Source organism: Myripristis murdjan, chromosome 4 (genome assembly GCF_902150065.1).
Source record: "Myripristis murdjan chromosome 4, fMyrMur1.1, whole genome shotgun sequence".
Taxonomy (NCBI): domain Eukaryota; kingdom Metazoa; phylum Chordata; class Actinopteri; order Holocentriformes; family Holocentridae; genus Myripristis; species Myripristis murdjan.
The window spans coordinates 21,430,442-21,444,733 of record NC_043983.1 but is presented as its reverse complement, the minus strand read 5'-3'; the positions used below and the strand labels follow the sequence as shown (position 1 = coordinate 21,444,733).

The 14,292-nt window shown below is 43.1% G+C and overlaps 1 protein-coding gene across 1 annotated transcript in view; it reads right to left on the bottom strand.

Annotated features, from left to right (window-relative positions):
• LOC115358297 (tensin-3-like) overlaps nucleotides 1-14,034 on the bottom strand; it is a 35,101-nt gene extending 21,067 nt beyond the window's left edge. The window contains exons 1-13 of the mRNA XM_030050203.1: nucleotides 13,966-14,034; nucleotides 11,366-11,543; nucleotides 10,765-10,815; nucleotides 10,560-10,682; nucleotides 10,352-10,416; nucleotides 9,253-9,336; nucleotides 8,785-8,897; nucleotides 8,464-8,524; nucleotides 8,285-8,360; nucleotides 7,956-8,085; nucleotides 7,397-7,462; nucleotides 6,009-6,113; nucleotides 1,793-2,785 (exon numbers count right to left, since the gene is read on the bottom strand). Coding sequence (XP_029906063.1) covers nucleotides 1,793-2,785; nucleotides 6,009-6,113; nucleotides 7,397-7,462; nucleotides 7,956-8,085; nucleotides 8,285-8,360; nucleotides 8,464-8,524; nucleotides 8,785-8,897; nucleotides 9,253-9,336; nucleotides 10,352-10,416; nucleotides 10,560-10,682; nucleotides 10,765-10,815; nucleotides 11,366-11,515 — 2,017 coding nt within the window. The 5' untranslated portion in view covers nucleotides 11,516-11,543; nucleotides 13,966-14,034. The remainder of the gene's footprint in view (nucleotides 1-1,792; nucleotides 2,786-6,008; nucleotides 6,114-7,396; nucleotides 7,463-7,955; nucleotides 8,086-8,284; nucleotides 8,361-8,463; nucleotides 8,525-8,784; nucleotides 8,898-9,252; nucleotides 9,337-10,351; nucleotides 10,417-10,559; nucleotides 10,683-10,764; nucleotides 10,816-11,365; nucleotides 11,544-13,965) is intronic.
• Nucleotides 14,035-14,292: the final 258 nt, after the last annotated feature.

Below are 14,292 nucleotides of genomic sequence, written 5' to 3'. Positions count from 1 at the left end.
GCTGCCTCTGAGTGGTAAAGACCATGACAGACATGATTCAAGACCTCTCACAGACATTCACCTCAGCACTTGACTGCTGGGAGCTGCCTTGTGAACCACAGTGGTCGCTCTGAGGTTTACTTTGATGGTACAGCTGCTTTGTATGCAAGGAGCTGGGAGGTGATGAGATCACCCATACACCCATCAAACAAAAACCGAGGCCGGGACGAAGGTCACAGCAGATATGTGCCCCGTTCCTCAAGGTCCATCCCAGTGGATATGAGAGAGCATAAATCCATCAGGGATGGGAAGAAACAGCACTGTGCTGAGACATGCAGGTCTGGAAAACATGCCATATTTATTATGTGGCATGTTCACTTTGCTCTCATGTCATGTTAAATTTATTTATTTATTTAAAGTGTCTTTAACATACAGGTTTGCCACAGCATGTTTTTCAAAGACCAAAGGAGAAAAACAGAGATTAAAAAAAAGATTGTTAAACAAGACAGTCCATGCACTGCCCATGCATATGTGAGTGTTTGTGAAACCATACATAACAGGGCAGTCCACAGCAGCAGTAACAGACTGCAGGTAAGCGAGAGAATGAAAAATAATAATAGGCAAGATAGGAATTGGTGCAGAAATTAAGTTGTAATACATAATTAGGTTTAGAGTCTGTACTTTTATAATACTGACAAAATGTCTGATTTCTTGACAATAGCAGGAAGTTTACTCCAAAGGTAAGGGGCCCAGTAAGGAAAAACAGTCTGGCCAAAGCTACTTTGTTTGAAATACATGGGCAGACAAAGACTCCTGCATCCTGAGAGCATCAATGATGAATTGCGGCTTGACACTAAGTAATACTTTTCAACTGGTAGAAAGTGGAGTGTGGACCTCCTTCACTTGTGCTTTTCAAGAAGGATTTCATTCTCAGTGCATGTAGATGCAGTTATAATGAGGAGAGTAAAGTTTTCTTGTACAGCACTGGATGCTGTTGAAATCCACTGTAGTGGAGGTTCAGGTAGGTCAGCTGTCTCACAGTTTTTCCCTATGTAAGACTTAGTTTTACCTTTGTATATTTCCATTAAAATGAGGCAGATGTAATGGTAAACATGCCATTGTGTGTACACCAAAGTCACTGATTTTATACTGCTTACACAGCAAGAATATAGTACCTCTTTAATCAAATGTATCCACCCTTTCAGTAAACACCACACACACACACACACTCACGCACACACACACAGATGAGCGTGTTAGGGTCTGTCTGTCTGTCTCTCTCTCTCTCTCTCTCTCTCTCTCTCTCTCTCTCTCTCTCTCTCTCTCTCTCTCTCTCTCTCTTTGCTGGAGTGGAGATTTCCACAATCAACCCGTGCTCCAGTTCTTTAGTCAGGGCTATAAAGCCTCTCTGTAAGTGTGTAGGCTGTGAGTTCTAATATATAACAAGCCTAACCTCAGCTTTACCTCCCTGCTGCCTTCACCCTTTAGTCAAAAACAGCAGCCCGTTGGCACAGGTGTATTTTCCTTAGCCTGGCATGTCAGCCAGTCCCACCAGCACACAGTGGACTGTTGTGTGGCTCTGTACTGGGCGGCTGCTGGCGTTCCTTCACAAGACGTTTCCAGGCTCTTGGGAAAACGCTGAATGGTTATTCAAAGATGTGCACTGCTACTGTGCTCTGTTGTACTTTACAAAAGTTATCTGTTCACTGTGCACTGGTAAAGAAGATATTTAATCTTTAGTATTGGCTTATTTGAGACTCATGTTCATTCTGTTGAATGATACATTTATTCTCATTGTGTGGCCTGGTCTTACCTGACAGATGGGTATTTCCCTTGTGGTTGAGACCATTGGTGCAGAGGGAGGCAGAGCGGGATAGTGGGGCACAGCGAGTGGGGACAGGAATGAAGGTAGGGTCCAGATCCAGAATTAGCTGGTTCAGCTGCTCTATTGACTCATCAATGTCTGTGGTTAGCGATGCCAGATCTTCCTCTTGGCATGGCTTCACTGGCAGGCATGAGGTGTGTGTGGTGTGTGTGGAGTGTATATCGTGTGTAATATGGGTGTTTTGTGTGACATGTGTACCATCTTCGTCCACCAGTCCTCTCTGCACTGCTTCCCTGCTGCTGCTTCCTCTAGATGGTGTGATAGGAGCCACCAGAGATGAGGGCTTCTGTGGAGTGCACTGTCCCCCATTCAGCCTGTCTTCTCCATCCACTGGTGAATAAGAATGTGGGATGGCATCAGCCAGCTGCTGTTGTTGGACCCAGGAATGGGTGGAGTACTCGCTTTGGGCAAATTCCTGGACCTCAGGCAGGTTCTCAGAGGAGAGGGTGCAAACTCTGGTTGAGCTTGAATTCTCCAAGGCAGGAGCTACCTCACTGTCATCTATTTCATCCTCATCATCCAAGATGTCAGTTTCCCTCTCGCTGGACGAAGCCTCTCCATTGAAAGTGTGTCCCAAGCCAGACTCATCCCCAGCTATCTCCCCTTCCCCTCCATCGGAAGCCGGGAGCTCAGTCATGACCTCCAGAGGAGGCTGAGCCAGCTCAAGGTCCACCCCAAAGACCAGCTTCCTTGCCTGTGTACGATCGTCCGGACCAGCCCCTCTCCTGAAGTTGGCTGTGGCTATACTCCCAGCCCTCTGGGACGCGATAGATAGACCTGAGTCACTGCTGGCAGATGGAGTTCGGTCCCTGCAGCTGGGGCTACTGGTGACTGTGGGGGAAAAACCTCCTTCCTCACTGCTCCTCTTCCTCACCCTGGCATACGGGCTCTCATCCCGAGGACTCACGGTATGAAGTAGAGCTGAGGAGATGGAGAGGAGAAAAGACAAAATCAGCTATAGGCATTATGAGGTTCAGAAGCTCATGTGAAGCACTGCCCAGGAGAGTAAAATAGATGAAAAAGTAAATGTGAATCATGTTCTCGCTTCATATGACCCCATACCCTCATTACGACAGCACATGACTCATTATGACACACAGACATGCACACAAACACACACGCCACCTGTCAGACCACAGCCCTCACCTCAGACACACTTCACGTAGATAACACAGAGCCCCTTTGTGCGGGTTGACAGATGCATGCGTTTGTGTGTGCGTGTGTCACGGAAAGAACATGTCCAACGACAGCCCTACCTGGGGCCAGATAGAGCCAATAGCATGTATATACACACATATATACACTAACAAACATTAACATGCACTTCTAAAGGGCTGGAATAAAGCTGAGATAAAGAACCAAAGACAGACAGCGCAGTATGGGTTGTAGTCTGTGTTAAAGACAAAGGCTTTGGCACTTTTTTTTCTACTTAATTTTTAATCCTCTCTCCTTCCCTTTAAAAGGTAAGTTTTCTCTTGCTAAGCCAACCATGCAAACAAGAATCTGTTCTTAAGTGCCCTGCCAGGTTACATAAAATAAATAAAGACACAGCTTTCATGCCTGAATTCTTCAGGTTGGAGTCTGTTACAGTATAACTGATTATAGCTGCAATTTAATAGAAATGCCTTCTGCTCTGCTATCAGTCTTACTGAAAGAAGGGTCGAAAACATCCAGACCTGAGTAACATATTGGAAATACAGATCATGCTCGTTTCAGATAAAGGCTGTTGTATTTAGATTGATATGAATGCCTTATAATAACACAGTGCAGTGACTGCAACAATACATACAGTACATACCAGAGTGTGAGCTGCAGAAGCACTGCCTCTTAAGTCCAGAGAGGCAGTAAAACTCAAATACCAGACATGCATGGTAAAACCTCACAGCTGGTCTAACTGATCCCATACAGACACACACACACACACACACACACACACACACACACACACACACAGATACAGATGCATGCTAGTACACACAGACTGATAAATACCGCCTATTACTTTCACAAAATACTTCGGAATTAACAAGCACAACTTACCCTTACAAATCACCCGTACACATCAGAAAAAAAGCTCATCACACAACAAAACAAACCTATAAATTAAGCTATCGTAGCATCAGTGAAGCAGCTTACTTCATCCAGAGTCAGGAACACACTTTCACTTCTCCCATTGCAGACTAGAAACAGGATGGAAATACTTGCTGAAGCCTCCCATATGAACTCCCTTTGGAGTCAGAGGGAGGAAAAGAGAAACAGATGACAAGCAAAAGGGAAGAGGCGCAAGGACGAGGACGGAATGAAAAGGATGAGGAGAAAGATGGAGGGAGAGAAAGAAAAAAGAAAACAAACACACAAGGAATTGAAGAGATTCAGACCGGTTTTGCTGAGGACTTCTCTTCTCCTGTTGTTTTCTGTCTCTCAGGCTGCCACAGGAATACAAGTAAAGGACATTTTTTTCCAAAGGTGCTAACAGCTCCCTTGCGTCCCCCCCTCCACTCTCTCTCCCTCCTTCTCTCTCTCTCTCTCTCTCTCTCTCTCTCTCTCTCCCTGTCACTCCAGCACTCGTTTTTCTCCCTCTGTGTAACTGTGCTGTGAATCCCCGCCTTCCCTGTCGTTTTGAAATGACTGTTTTGCTGCCTTGTCCCCTCCTTTCTCTTCCTCTCCGTCCTGCCTGGCAGCCTCCCCCCCCCCCCCTTTAACTAACTCAGGTAATGGTGTGCAGTGCTGCACTCAAGAATTTTTTTTCTGGGCAAGCAGCTGAGGGAAGCTGAGGGGTGGATCATTCACCAGCCAGCATCTAGACACACACACGCACATGCAGGTGAAAGAGTTTGTGCAACACACATAATGCACAAACACACACAGTAAAACACACACAAGGCATAGGACCTTGAGCTTGCCAAATATGGCAAAGGGAATGTAAACATGGGGGCGGGCTCTGGAGAGAGTTGTATGAGGAGGGGGGGATGGGGGCATATGGAGAGGTGGAGGGGAAAGAGGCAGACAAATAGCAATCTGCAACCTGAACCTGAGAGCAGCACACACAGCTAGAGAGAGGAAGACAGGGAGCCAGATAAACGGTAGAGAAAGAGAAAGAGAAAAGAGGGGAAGATGAGGGTGAGGGTGAGAAGATTGATAGAAAGAGGGGAGGGGCTTGAGTGGGCCGAGGGGTTAAAGCAGAACCACCTGTGGTTGAAAACAACATTCTTCTGGCTGGTTGTGTTATTCACTGGCTGGCACCCTCATTACATTCAAGCGCATGTATGTGTGTTGGCGGTTATGGTAATGGCCATGTGCCTTTGCATCTGTGTGAACGTGTGCATATTGTGCAAGTACGTGTGTGTCTATGCACGTGCATGTGTACAGCTACACTTATATACATGTTTACATGCCATTTTCCACATTTCTTCCCCTGTGACTAGTCTGTCTAAATTACACAGCCGGCCTGAGCAGATTTAGCAATGGCATAAAACAGCTGGAACTGAAACCTCAACCACCACTTACAGAGATTGTTTCAGCTGTCTGGATATGTGTTTTTGTGTTTGTGTTTTTGTGTCTGCGAGTGCACGGTTTTTCTAACTAAATGGAAGCTCTTGAGACACAGCAGCCTCTAAATACACAGGTCCCGTCAGCTTGCTGTCTACTTGACTGTCATTCAACCCATTTCCCAGGAACATCTATGAACCCTTTGTAACCACAACAGTTGTAAGCTGTTACACTGATGACCAGACAATTACCCACAGCGCTGACCACAGCGAAGGCAAAGTGCTTGAGAGCCATTCGCAGCGGACATATTTGCACCATGCAGAAACATAATTTCTGAATAAATGACCACAGCTCCCACTCTAAATATCCAATTCAGACCTCTGAAATGAACATTGCTGGATGGGCGTTCTAGTATTCCCAGGAATGTCATGGACACAGACAACCAAAAGCACGGGTCATCATTAGGCTACAGTGGAGAAGAGAAGTTTATTTAGCTGCCAGAACCTGCTGCTTCTTCAAATATATCACTTGCCTGTGAAATCCTGTCTAATAATGAAGCCAGTGAGACTACACAAATACAAAAAAGAACAAAAGTAAAAGAGGAAGAATAAGAGAGAGAGAGATTCACAACTAAAAATCTGTTAATGCATCTCACCTGCACCAGGAGGAGATGCATCTTGGTATGAATCTCGTCTAACCAAGGGATCTAAGGTATCATAGTCCACTGTCACGGCGTCTCCGTTGTACCACAGCTCTCTGCCTGCACATGAAAATGACAAACAAACAGTCAAGTAGACACAGAGGCAGCTTTGGCCAGGAGTCAGTTATACAACAAAACACACACACACACACACACACACACACACACACACACACACACACACACACACCAACACACCAAGACTCCCCAAGTTATGCATCCACAATGAAATCAGCCAATTCCTAAGGGCGAAATCTTATTAAAATTTAGAGTCAAATAATTATATCTGAAAGAATAGTTGCCACAGGTTTTGGAAGGGCAAATATATCCATCAATATCTCTTTGTGCGTGCGTGCGTGTGTGTGTGTGTGTGTGTGTGTGTGTGTGTGTGTGTGTGTTTCATGCTAATCAGCTCTGGTTTTCCCCAGACAGTGTGGTTTCCTTTCTGTATGCTATCAGGGATCAGAATTCCTGCCAGATATGTTTGAGTGATAAGCCCTCATATTGCTTCCTGTTGAGAAGGGAGGAGTGTGTGCGTGTGTGTGTTACAAGGCAGTTTAACTGACATGCAACCCTCCAAGCCTATTCGGCCACTGCTGCTCTGCAACACTGCCCCCACCTGGGTGATTGCAAGCACCCACTTGTTGGGGGAACAACAAAACGTGATATATCCAGAAGCCCTTTGACAGAAAAGCAGAGTATTGTTTGTCCTGTGCTTTTATAGAAATGTGCGTGTTTTAGGTCCATGAGTGAGGATTACCACCAAGCACAGCAGCACTCATGCTGTAGGTGTCATGCTTACACCTGAGTGAATCATGTCTCTTTTGCTTGAGCGGGCAGAGACAATACAACATGGTGCAGGCTTTGTTCGCCACCTGCACTTATGACCCAGGTGTTGAGTTGGATAGGGTTTATTGGCATTATTCTTAAGAAAAAGTAAAATATATACAGTAAATATACTTAGTATCAAGTATCAATAGTAAAACTAGATATTGTGAATGACTCCCTTCAAAGTGTTAAATAATTGATGCATTAACTTGTACGACGTATGTTAATGTTGCAGCTCTAATTGCTCCATAAGCTGTTGTATAGTTTCAGCTCTAATAATGTATCATATATTGCTTTGCCTGTAAAAGCTTATTCACAAAGCAACAAGTAACTATAGCTGTGAGATAAATGCAATGGAGTTAAAAGTACAGTGCTTGTCTGTGGAATGTAATGGAATAGAAATATGAAGTGTCTGAGTAAATATACTATACATTCCACCCTCTGATATGTGTTTGTGTGTGCCAGATGTCTGTGTGCAACAGTTGGGGGAAGGAGATTTTGGAACGGGACAGTACCTGCAATCCTCTTAGGGCTGTCAGAGAGAACCAGTTCAACCTTCCCATCCTCTGGAAATTTAGGGTCTGGAATAGAAAGAAAATAGTACAGTGAACACTGTCAATTGACTGGGCATTCAGTACAGTGTGAGAATGCCCACTTTACCATCCGTGGGGGAAAGAAAAGTCAGGTCTCCCCTTAAATGCCAGTAGAGCCTAACAGAGGTAAGATATTTGTCTCTTGTATGTTTTTTATGCTCCATGTCATGGTAGATTAATTATTAATTCTCATTTCACTTCATTTTTATTTCATTTCATTTCTTTCCTTATGGTTTATTATCTTCACACCTGCACCTCACCACACCTTGCATGGGTATCAAGGTTGGTCTGAGGTAATATTTACACTGGAGATTGGCGTGTGTGTGTGTGTGTGTGTGTGTGTGTGTGTTGGGGGCAGGTTACAGGGACACTTACAGGAACAAAGTAAAGTGTTAATTGGTTAAATATTAAAGCATAATTAAAACTTCAGTGGATAAGAAATGGCAGCCAGCGGGCTATGGTAACATGTAAATACCATTACCTTTGTTGGCACAGTCAAGGTCCGCCTTGGAGAACGTGAGGGTGCGTTCGTGTATGATGCCCGTGTGAAACTGGAGACGGAAGATGACCTGGCGGCTGACTGACAGGCTGTTTTTATCATAACAAACCACCTAGCATCAGAAAAATGAGACACACATCTCACTTCTGTGTCCAGTCATAGTATGCCAGAGTAAGGGCTTCTTTTTTATTGTGCAGGTAGTGTAATCCAGACAACACAAATGTAAGCACTATCAATCAATTTTCTGTAAGAATTGGTGTTTAATTGTTAGAGTGTCTGTGATACTGATGTAAGGACACATTACCACACACCATTATGTCCCCTTTGAGCAGCTGAGCTGGCTGAAGCACAATGAATAGCCTGTCTGTCAGGCCTGCTGGCACATGGCTGTGATGGATATAAACAAACAGCGTGTTATCTGCAGTGTTTTAGGTGTCCTGTGGAGGTTAGTGGAAGAGGTTTATTGTAGGATGGATAAATCAGTTCTTACTAGACCGCTGATGTGCAGACAGCTTGTAGATCCTGATATATTCTCAGGAACAGACTGCATCCTATGAGGAGTTCATCAAAATATTTTAAAAAAGGCACTGAATATGGATAATATAACTCAAACATGATTAATATAGCCTCTGTAGCAGTCTAACTTTTAAAACTTAGTGCACTGCTGCTGCATAATTTCTCCACTCACAGGAATCATTAGAAAACTACTGAATCAAGAATGGAGGACAGATGCAGGGTAGAACAGTCTTACTGTGACCATTTATCTATCACCTTAGTTTCCTCCAATCAAGCTCAGGCATTTGCTGCTAACCTCCGTCTGGTCTTGTGTTGGGAAGACCGTGCAGAACAACACAGAGGAGGAAAGATGGAGAGGAAGACATCCTTAACCCTTCCCTCAGCAGACTGCCCAGCATCCACACATAGCTGGAAGAAGAAGAGGACATAGAAGAGAATTTCTTTAGGCATGTCGCTTATCTCATGTACTGATGTGTATGTCTAATAATAAAACTGGATGGCAAAGTGTTTGTGACTTGCAATAAAAGTAAATATTGGAAAGGGTTAGGGTTAAGGACTACTTCTTGTTTATTTGTTTGAAAATGTTATAGTAGATTTATTATGGTAATTATGGTCTTACAAGAGGAATAAATAATTAGTGTGAAGTTTGAACTTGCAATCTGAGGTCAAGAGCCACAATAAATCCCTTGGCCTACAGGGGAGATAAGAGTCTCAGAGCTGAACTAGCGTTAACCTTTGACTGGTCAGTCAAGCACACCCTCACCGTTTTTGAGAGGGGGTCATCAGAGCAGACACTTGGTCATTGTAGAACCTCCTCATGGCAAAGTGTTCAAGAGAAAGGTCTGCACTGAGAAAGATGCGGATATTCAGGTGAAAAAGGCATGCTTCAGTGCTCATAATAATGCTACTTCTCACCCCACAATCAGTTGGGTCATAGTTATGTACACACACACACACACTCACACACACAAGTGCATGCCTGCACACACACAGACAAATAAGATAAAGGCTCCAAAGGACAAGAACTGTGTTATCAGAAGGTGACAATCAGCAATTTCACAATGGCAAGTCAGCTGTTAGAGCACAAGCAGCACGCACACACACACACACATATATACACATCCACAGTGTGCAAAACTAACTTGATCTTCCCCTTTCCTGCATTTTCAAACGATAGTGATTTGTCTCTAACTGTGACCTGTCCCGTGAACTTTTCTCAACAGCAGTGACAGTCCGAGTACTTGAGCCAAAGACGGATGTGTCGTGCTCTCCATTGCCAACATTGCAAGCCATAAGAAAGAAGATGTGTAAGGTTTTATGTTTTCTTTGTAAAAACCTGAAACCAAACTTTCTGTAAGGGCTGACATTAACAAGGTGTTGTGTCGTTTATAGGCCCAATCTCAGTCTGTTAAATTGTAGGTTAATAAATTCACAGGTATCCAACAGCAACGGGATCCCTGCCCCAAAATCAAATAGCTGCTCAGTTCAAAGTCCCTGTAATCAACTGTCCTGCCCTTTGCCTTGTGGAGATGTACTCAGCCTCTGTTCAGTCCATCTATTGTTCAATCACTCCTCTTTGCTTTTGATCTTCAAACACTTGCTTTCAGTCTAACATCATTGTCAGTAAATACCATGGCACAGTTACAATTCCCTTTCTTTCCAGTGTGGGTATTTAAGTAATCCTCACTTCAGAATCCAACAAAAGAAAAGAAAAGAAACAAATGAAAGTAACCAGTAAATTAGGGGAATATGGGCATTATGGATATTGTGGGGGAAAATTCATATAAAAACTTTCAAGGCCTTTACATGTTGACTATTCCCTTTATATCTGAACAAATTATTCAATATCACATCAATGTTACCTGGCTGGTATGTTGCTGAAATGGATATAGGAAGCCACCAGTACTCCTAGCCGGCCTTTACCTCCCTGTTGAGGACATGTACAGTGGGGACAGATCAATATGCCGTAGTCTTCTATACAGATCAGTCTAAACTGAATGCATTTAGGACTGACGTACGAAAATGTCAAAAGCAGCTCATGAGAAAGGAATCAGAGAGAATGAGGATTACCCTGCAATGTAAGACCAGCACATGCTTTGAATGTGCTTGGAGCCAGTTTTCCATAATTGTGCACACACCGTAAATCTGGTTCAGACTGGGAGCCAGGCAATCCACCCAACCTGTGTCCACAATCTGAGAGACAAATCACTCGTCATACATTATTATACTGAAAAGCTTATGCTAAACAATGAGTCACATGAATTACTTTCATTACCTTGTGATTCATTTTAGTGAGGCTGTCGTTCTTCTCTGAGAGGTTGATAAGCTGAGAAAGAAAGGGCAAATTACAGTAATGCTCTCTTATGACAAAAGATGGAGGAAAGAAGGTGAAATGAGTAAAAAAAAAAAAAAAATGCTCTCGTCTTCACTCCAAAGATCTTATTCTGTCTCTTCTCCAGCATTTTACACTTGTGTGCAGACGGTGCATCTTGGTCTTTTTCTAATCTTTTTATTCAGCATCTGTTTTCCATTTAATTCCATTTCTATTGTTTTAACTCCTTATATTTTTATGTGTCTTTATGTATATGCTTTGTGACTTTGTTTTTAATGCCTGGCTACAAACAAGTTTCCTCTGGGATAATGAAGTTGAAAATTGCAAGGATACAAAGACCCTGACTGTTGCACTCCTTTCTTTTGGTTGCTTGTAATTTCAGTAATCTACAAATACAAGTTTGTTCTGCTGTTGCCCTCATTGCAGGTCCTTCTGGAGAAGAGTATAAGATGAATGCCTAAAATGTAACTGGAAAATTTAAAAAATGCAGGCTGGAAGGGAGTGGTACATAGCATTTTTCTACAGGCCTGCAAATGATTCTCACCAAGTAGTTGTGTCCATGCTTGGACTGGAGCATGAGAATGACTGTCCGCAGGTCCTGGAGGTAGCTCTCCTCTAGGTGTACTACAGGGTAGATTATGGTTATCATACGTTCTGTAATATAGGTTAGGTCGATTCTGGCCAGTTTCTCCATAACTGATGTCGGTCGCTCGCATGAATGCCTAGACAGAAATATGAAGTGAGAACACTGTGAGAGAGAAAGTCATGGAAAAATGTAGGCAGAGGTGACACCATATGAGGAAGTGAACATTTTCACTACAAGTCAGCAGATGTTTACAGAGCATTAATCTGAGCATGTGTCATATCAACGGGAACTTTATATACCAACTGAGGCACATCATTTTGGCCGACACAGCGATATTTAAGCTCAAATGCAGTCAACCTCATTAATCCTAAAATCCCTTTTACGGGATGTGATACTAAATCATGGTGGGGTTAAGGCCAAAAAAGGGGAACTGAACTGAAAGCTTAGTCATCAGAACCCCTCATCAAGCTTGTGACCAGAAAGATGATGATGAATCTCAGAAGAATGATGATGCCCAAACACCTGACCTCACCACCATTACTCATCACCAGAACTCAGTAACTGAAACACTCATTTCCAAAAGGATAGTGAACTCATCTGCAACTGGTTGTTATATCACAATCAAAGTGCCTTTTTCGAGTGGAAATTTCAATATGAGCTACAACTTTTCTCTTTTAAAGCTCATACACTCAGCATCTAATCTGAAAAGATCCAGACAAAAATCTACCCACATCCTTCTGTATAGCTTTGGACCAGAGGCCTGTTTCTCTGTTTGTATTCTCACATGGAAGATTATTGCGCACATGTTTAGTCCATGTTTGTGGGAGTGAGACAACAGAATGAGAAGCAGTGCACAGAGATCCAGGTGGCTAACCTCCGCTTCACCCAAACCATGTGACCAGAGCAGAGTAAACAGTGTCGCAGCTGATTTCATCAGGATACACCATAAAGCCACATAAAACCAGTCATGCAGGAATATTGTACCTTATTGCAGCAGCCTACAATATTAAAGACCTGCATTAGATGCATCCTATCAAAGCTTTCCCTTTAAACCATTACCATAAACCAAAATGTGTAAATGCAGTTGTTTTTTTGGAAGAAGCATCAACATTACATGATTTTTGTCATAGGGAGATGTGCCACATAGGCAGCCCCTTTGGGTCCAGAATTAAGGAAACAAGGTGGTTTCTTGGCTGTCCATGTTTGATGGTGAAAGCACGCATACACATATACAAAGACATACACACTTAGAGAACAAAAGACACACATGCAGAAGACCAAAAAAATCAGTGACTTGACAGGGTGTCAGAGGGCTGTTCTTATATTAGTATGCAAAGCAGCATATGACTGACAGGTTGTTTACATGCTCAGAGCCGAGGAAGACACCACTATAGTGTGATCATAAGCTCAGCCAAAGCTGTTGAACCCAATGATATAAGAGACTATATCAAAAGTGTGTGAAATGTTCTGTTCTCTTCTAAACCTGGTCTGTCCATTCGTAACAAACTGACAGGGTGAGGCACACACAAAGCAATTCAGCCTTAATGAGTATGACTAGTCACCAATTATGTATTCCTGGACTGTTTTTTCAATATTTTTAGACTACAGAAATCTAAATTTATCAATGCTCCGCCTGAAGAGCTAACACAAACGGAAGTGTGCGACTTAACCACACACACACACACACACACACACACACGCACTCTCATTATTTAGAGGGTATGCTGCCTGGTGTATGGTGAAGTCCTTGAACCAAACTAGCCACATCTAATTATGGTCTCTACCTCAAATTTAACAGGAATGTATTCCAAAACGGGTTAGCCGTCCTTGTCCTTTTCTGTTCGCTCTCTTCTTTCATAAAACCGGTGGCACAACTTGACGGTGAGAAACATCAGCAACCAAGCACCTTAAATGCAGTAGGAATGGGCCCATGGTTTGTTTCTATTCACATATCGTCCGAAATCACTGGCAAGCACATGTCCTACACCAGAATGACACAGGAGAATTTAAGACAACTTTTGAGGCAGATTTATTTGCATTGGAAGTAAGTATAATCATTACATCTCATTGCTAGTTTTTTTTTTTTTTTTTTTTCATTTGTCCTAAGAAAGTAGGGTATTAAGACTTAATACAAGATGAAAATGACTTGTTTAGATGAACTGAACCCCAGTGGAAGATCTCTCCCTGGGGTTCAGTGTCTTAGTGTGTCAGTAGGCTAATCTCCCTTCAGTGCATCTGAATCCCAGGGAGTATTCCACTCTTAATCCTCCCAGATTTATCACCCATCACATGTTCCTTCCTGCACTAAAACCATGTCTTAGCCTAAAAATTGGACCAATACCACTGGCCATCAACAGTTTATAGGGAGGACGAATTTCCTGCCCAGTTTATTCTACATCCATACAAACTGAATTGCACATGCAGAGAAAGTCGGCAGCTTCTGCTGATAACTATAAATCTTTCTACCAGGAAGAGATTAACATTACTTCCACTTGGGTAAGTAAGCACTATAAAGAGTGAACTTTCAAACATGTTAAGAGACAACAGAAGAGGCTTACCAAGGCTAGAGATGCAATGGCCCAGAGGGGATAATCACAGCAGTATGAAGCCTTTTGAGTGAATGCCTGTCTTTGAATGGTACAGAAATAAGGTGGAACTTGACAGAGTGAGAGTGAGTGAGAGTGAGTGAGAGAGAGGGAGAGAGAGGGAGTCGTGAGGGAACATGATGAACTATGTTGGTAGTGTGGCTTGCACTTTGCCCTCCTTTGGACTGCAATCTGACAGCAATCCACCCTTCTGTGTATGAGAGTACATGACTGAAAACAAGCAGGCTAAAACGTGTGGTCAGTGAACAGAGTCACACAAAACCTACTTTGAAACCTACT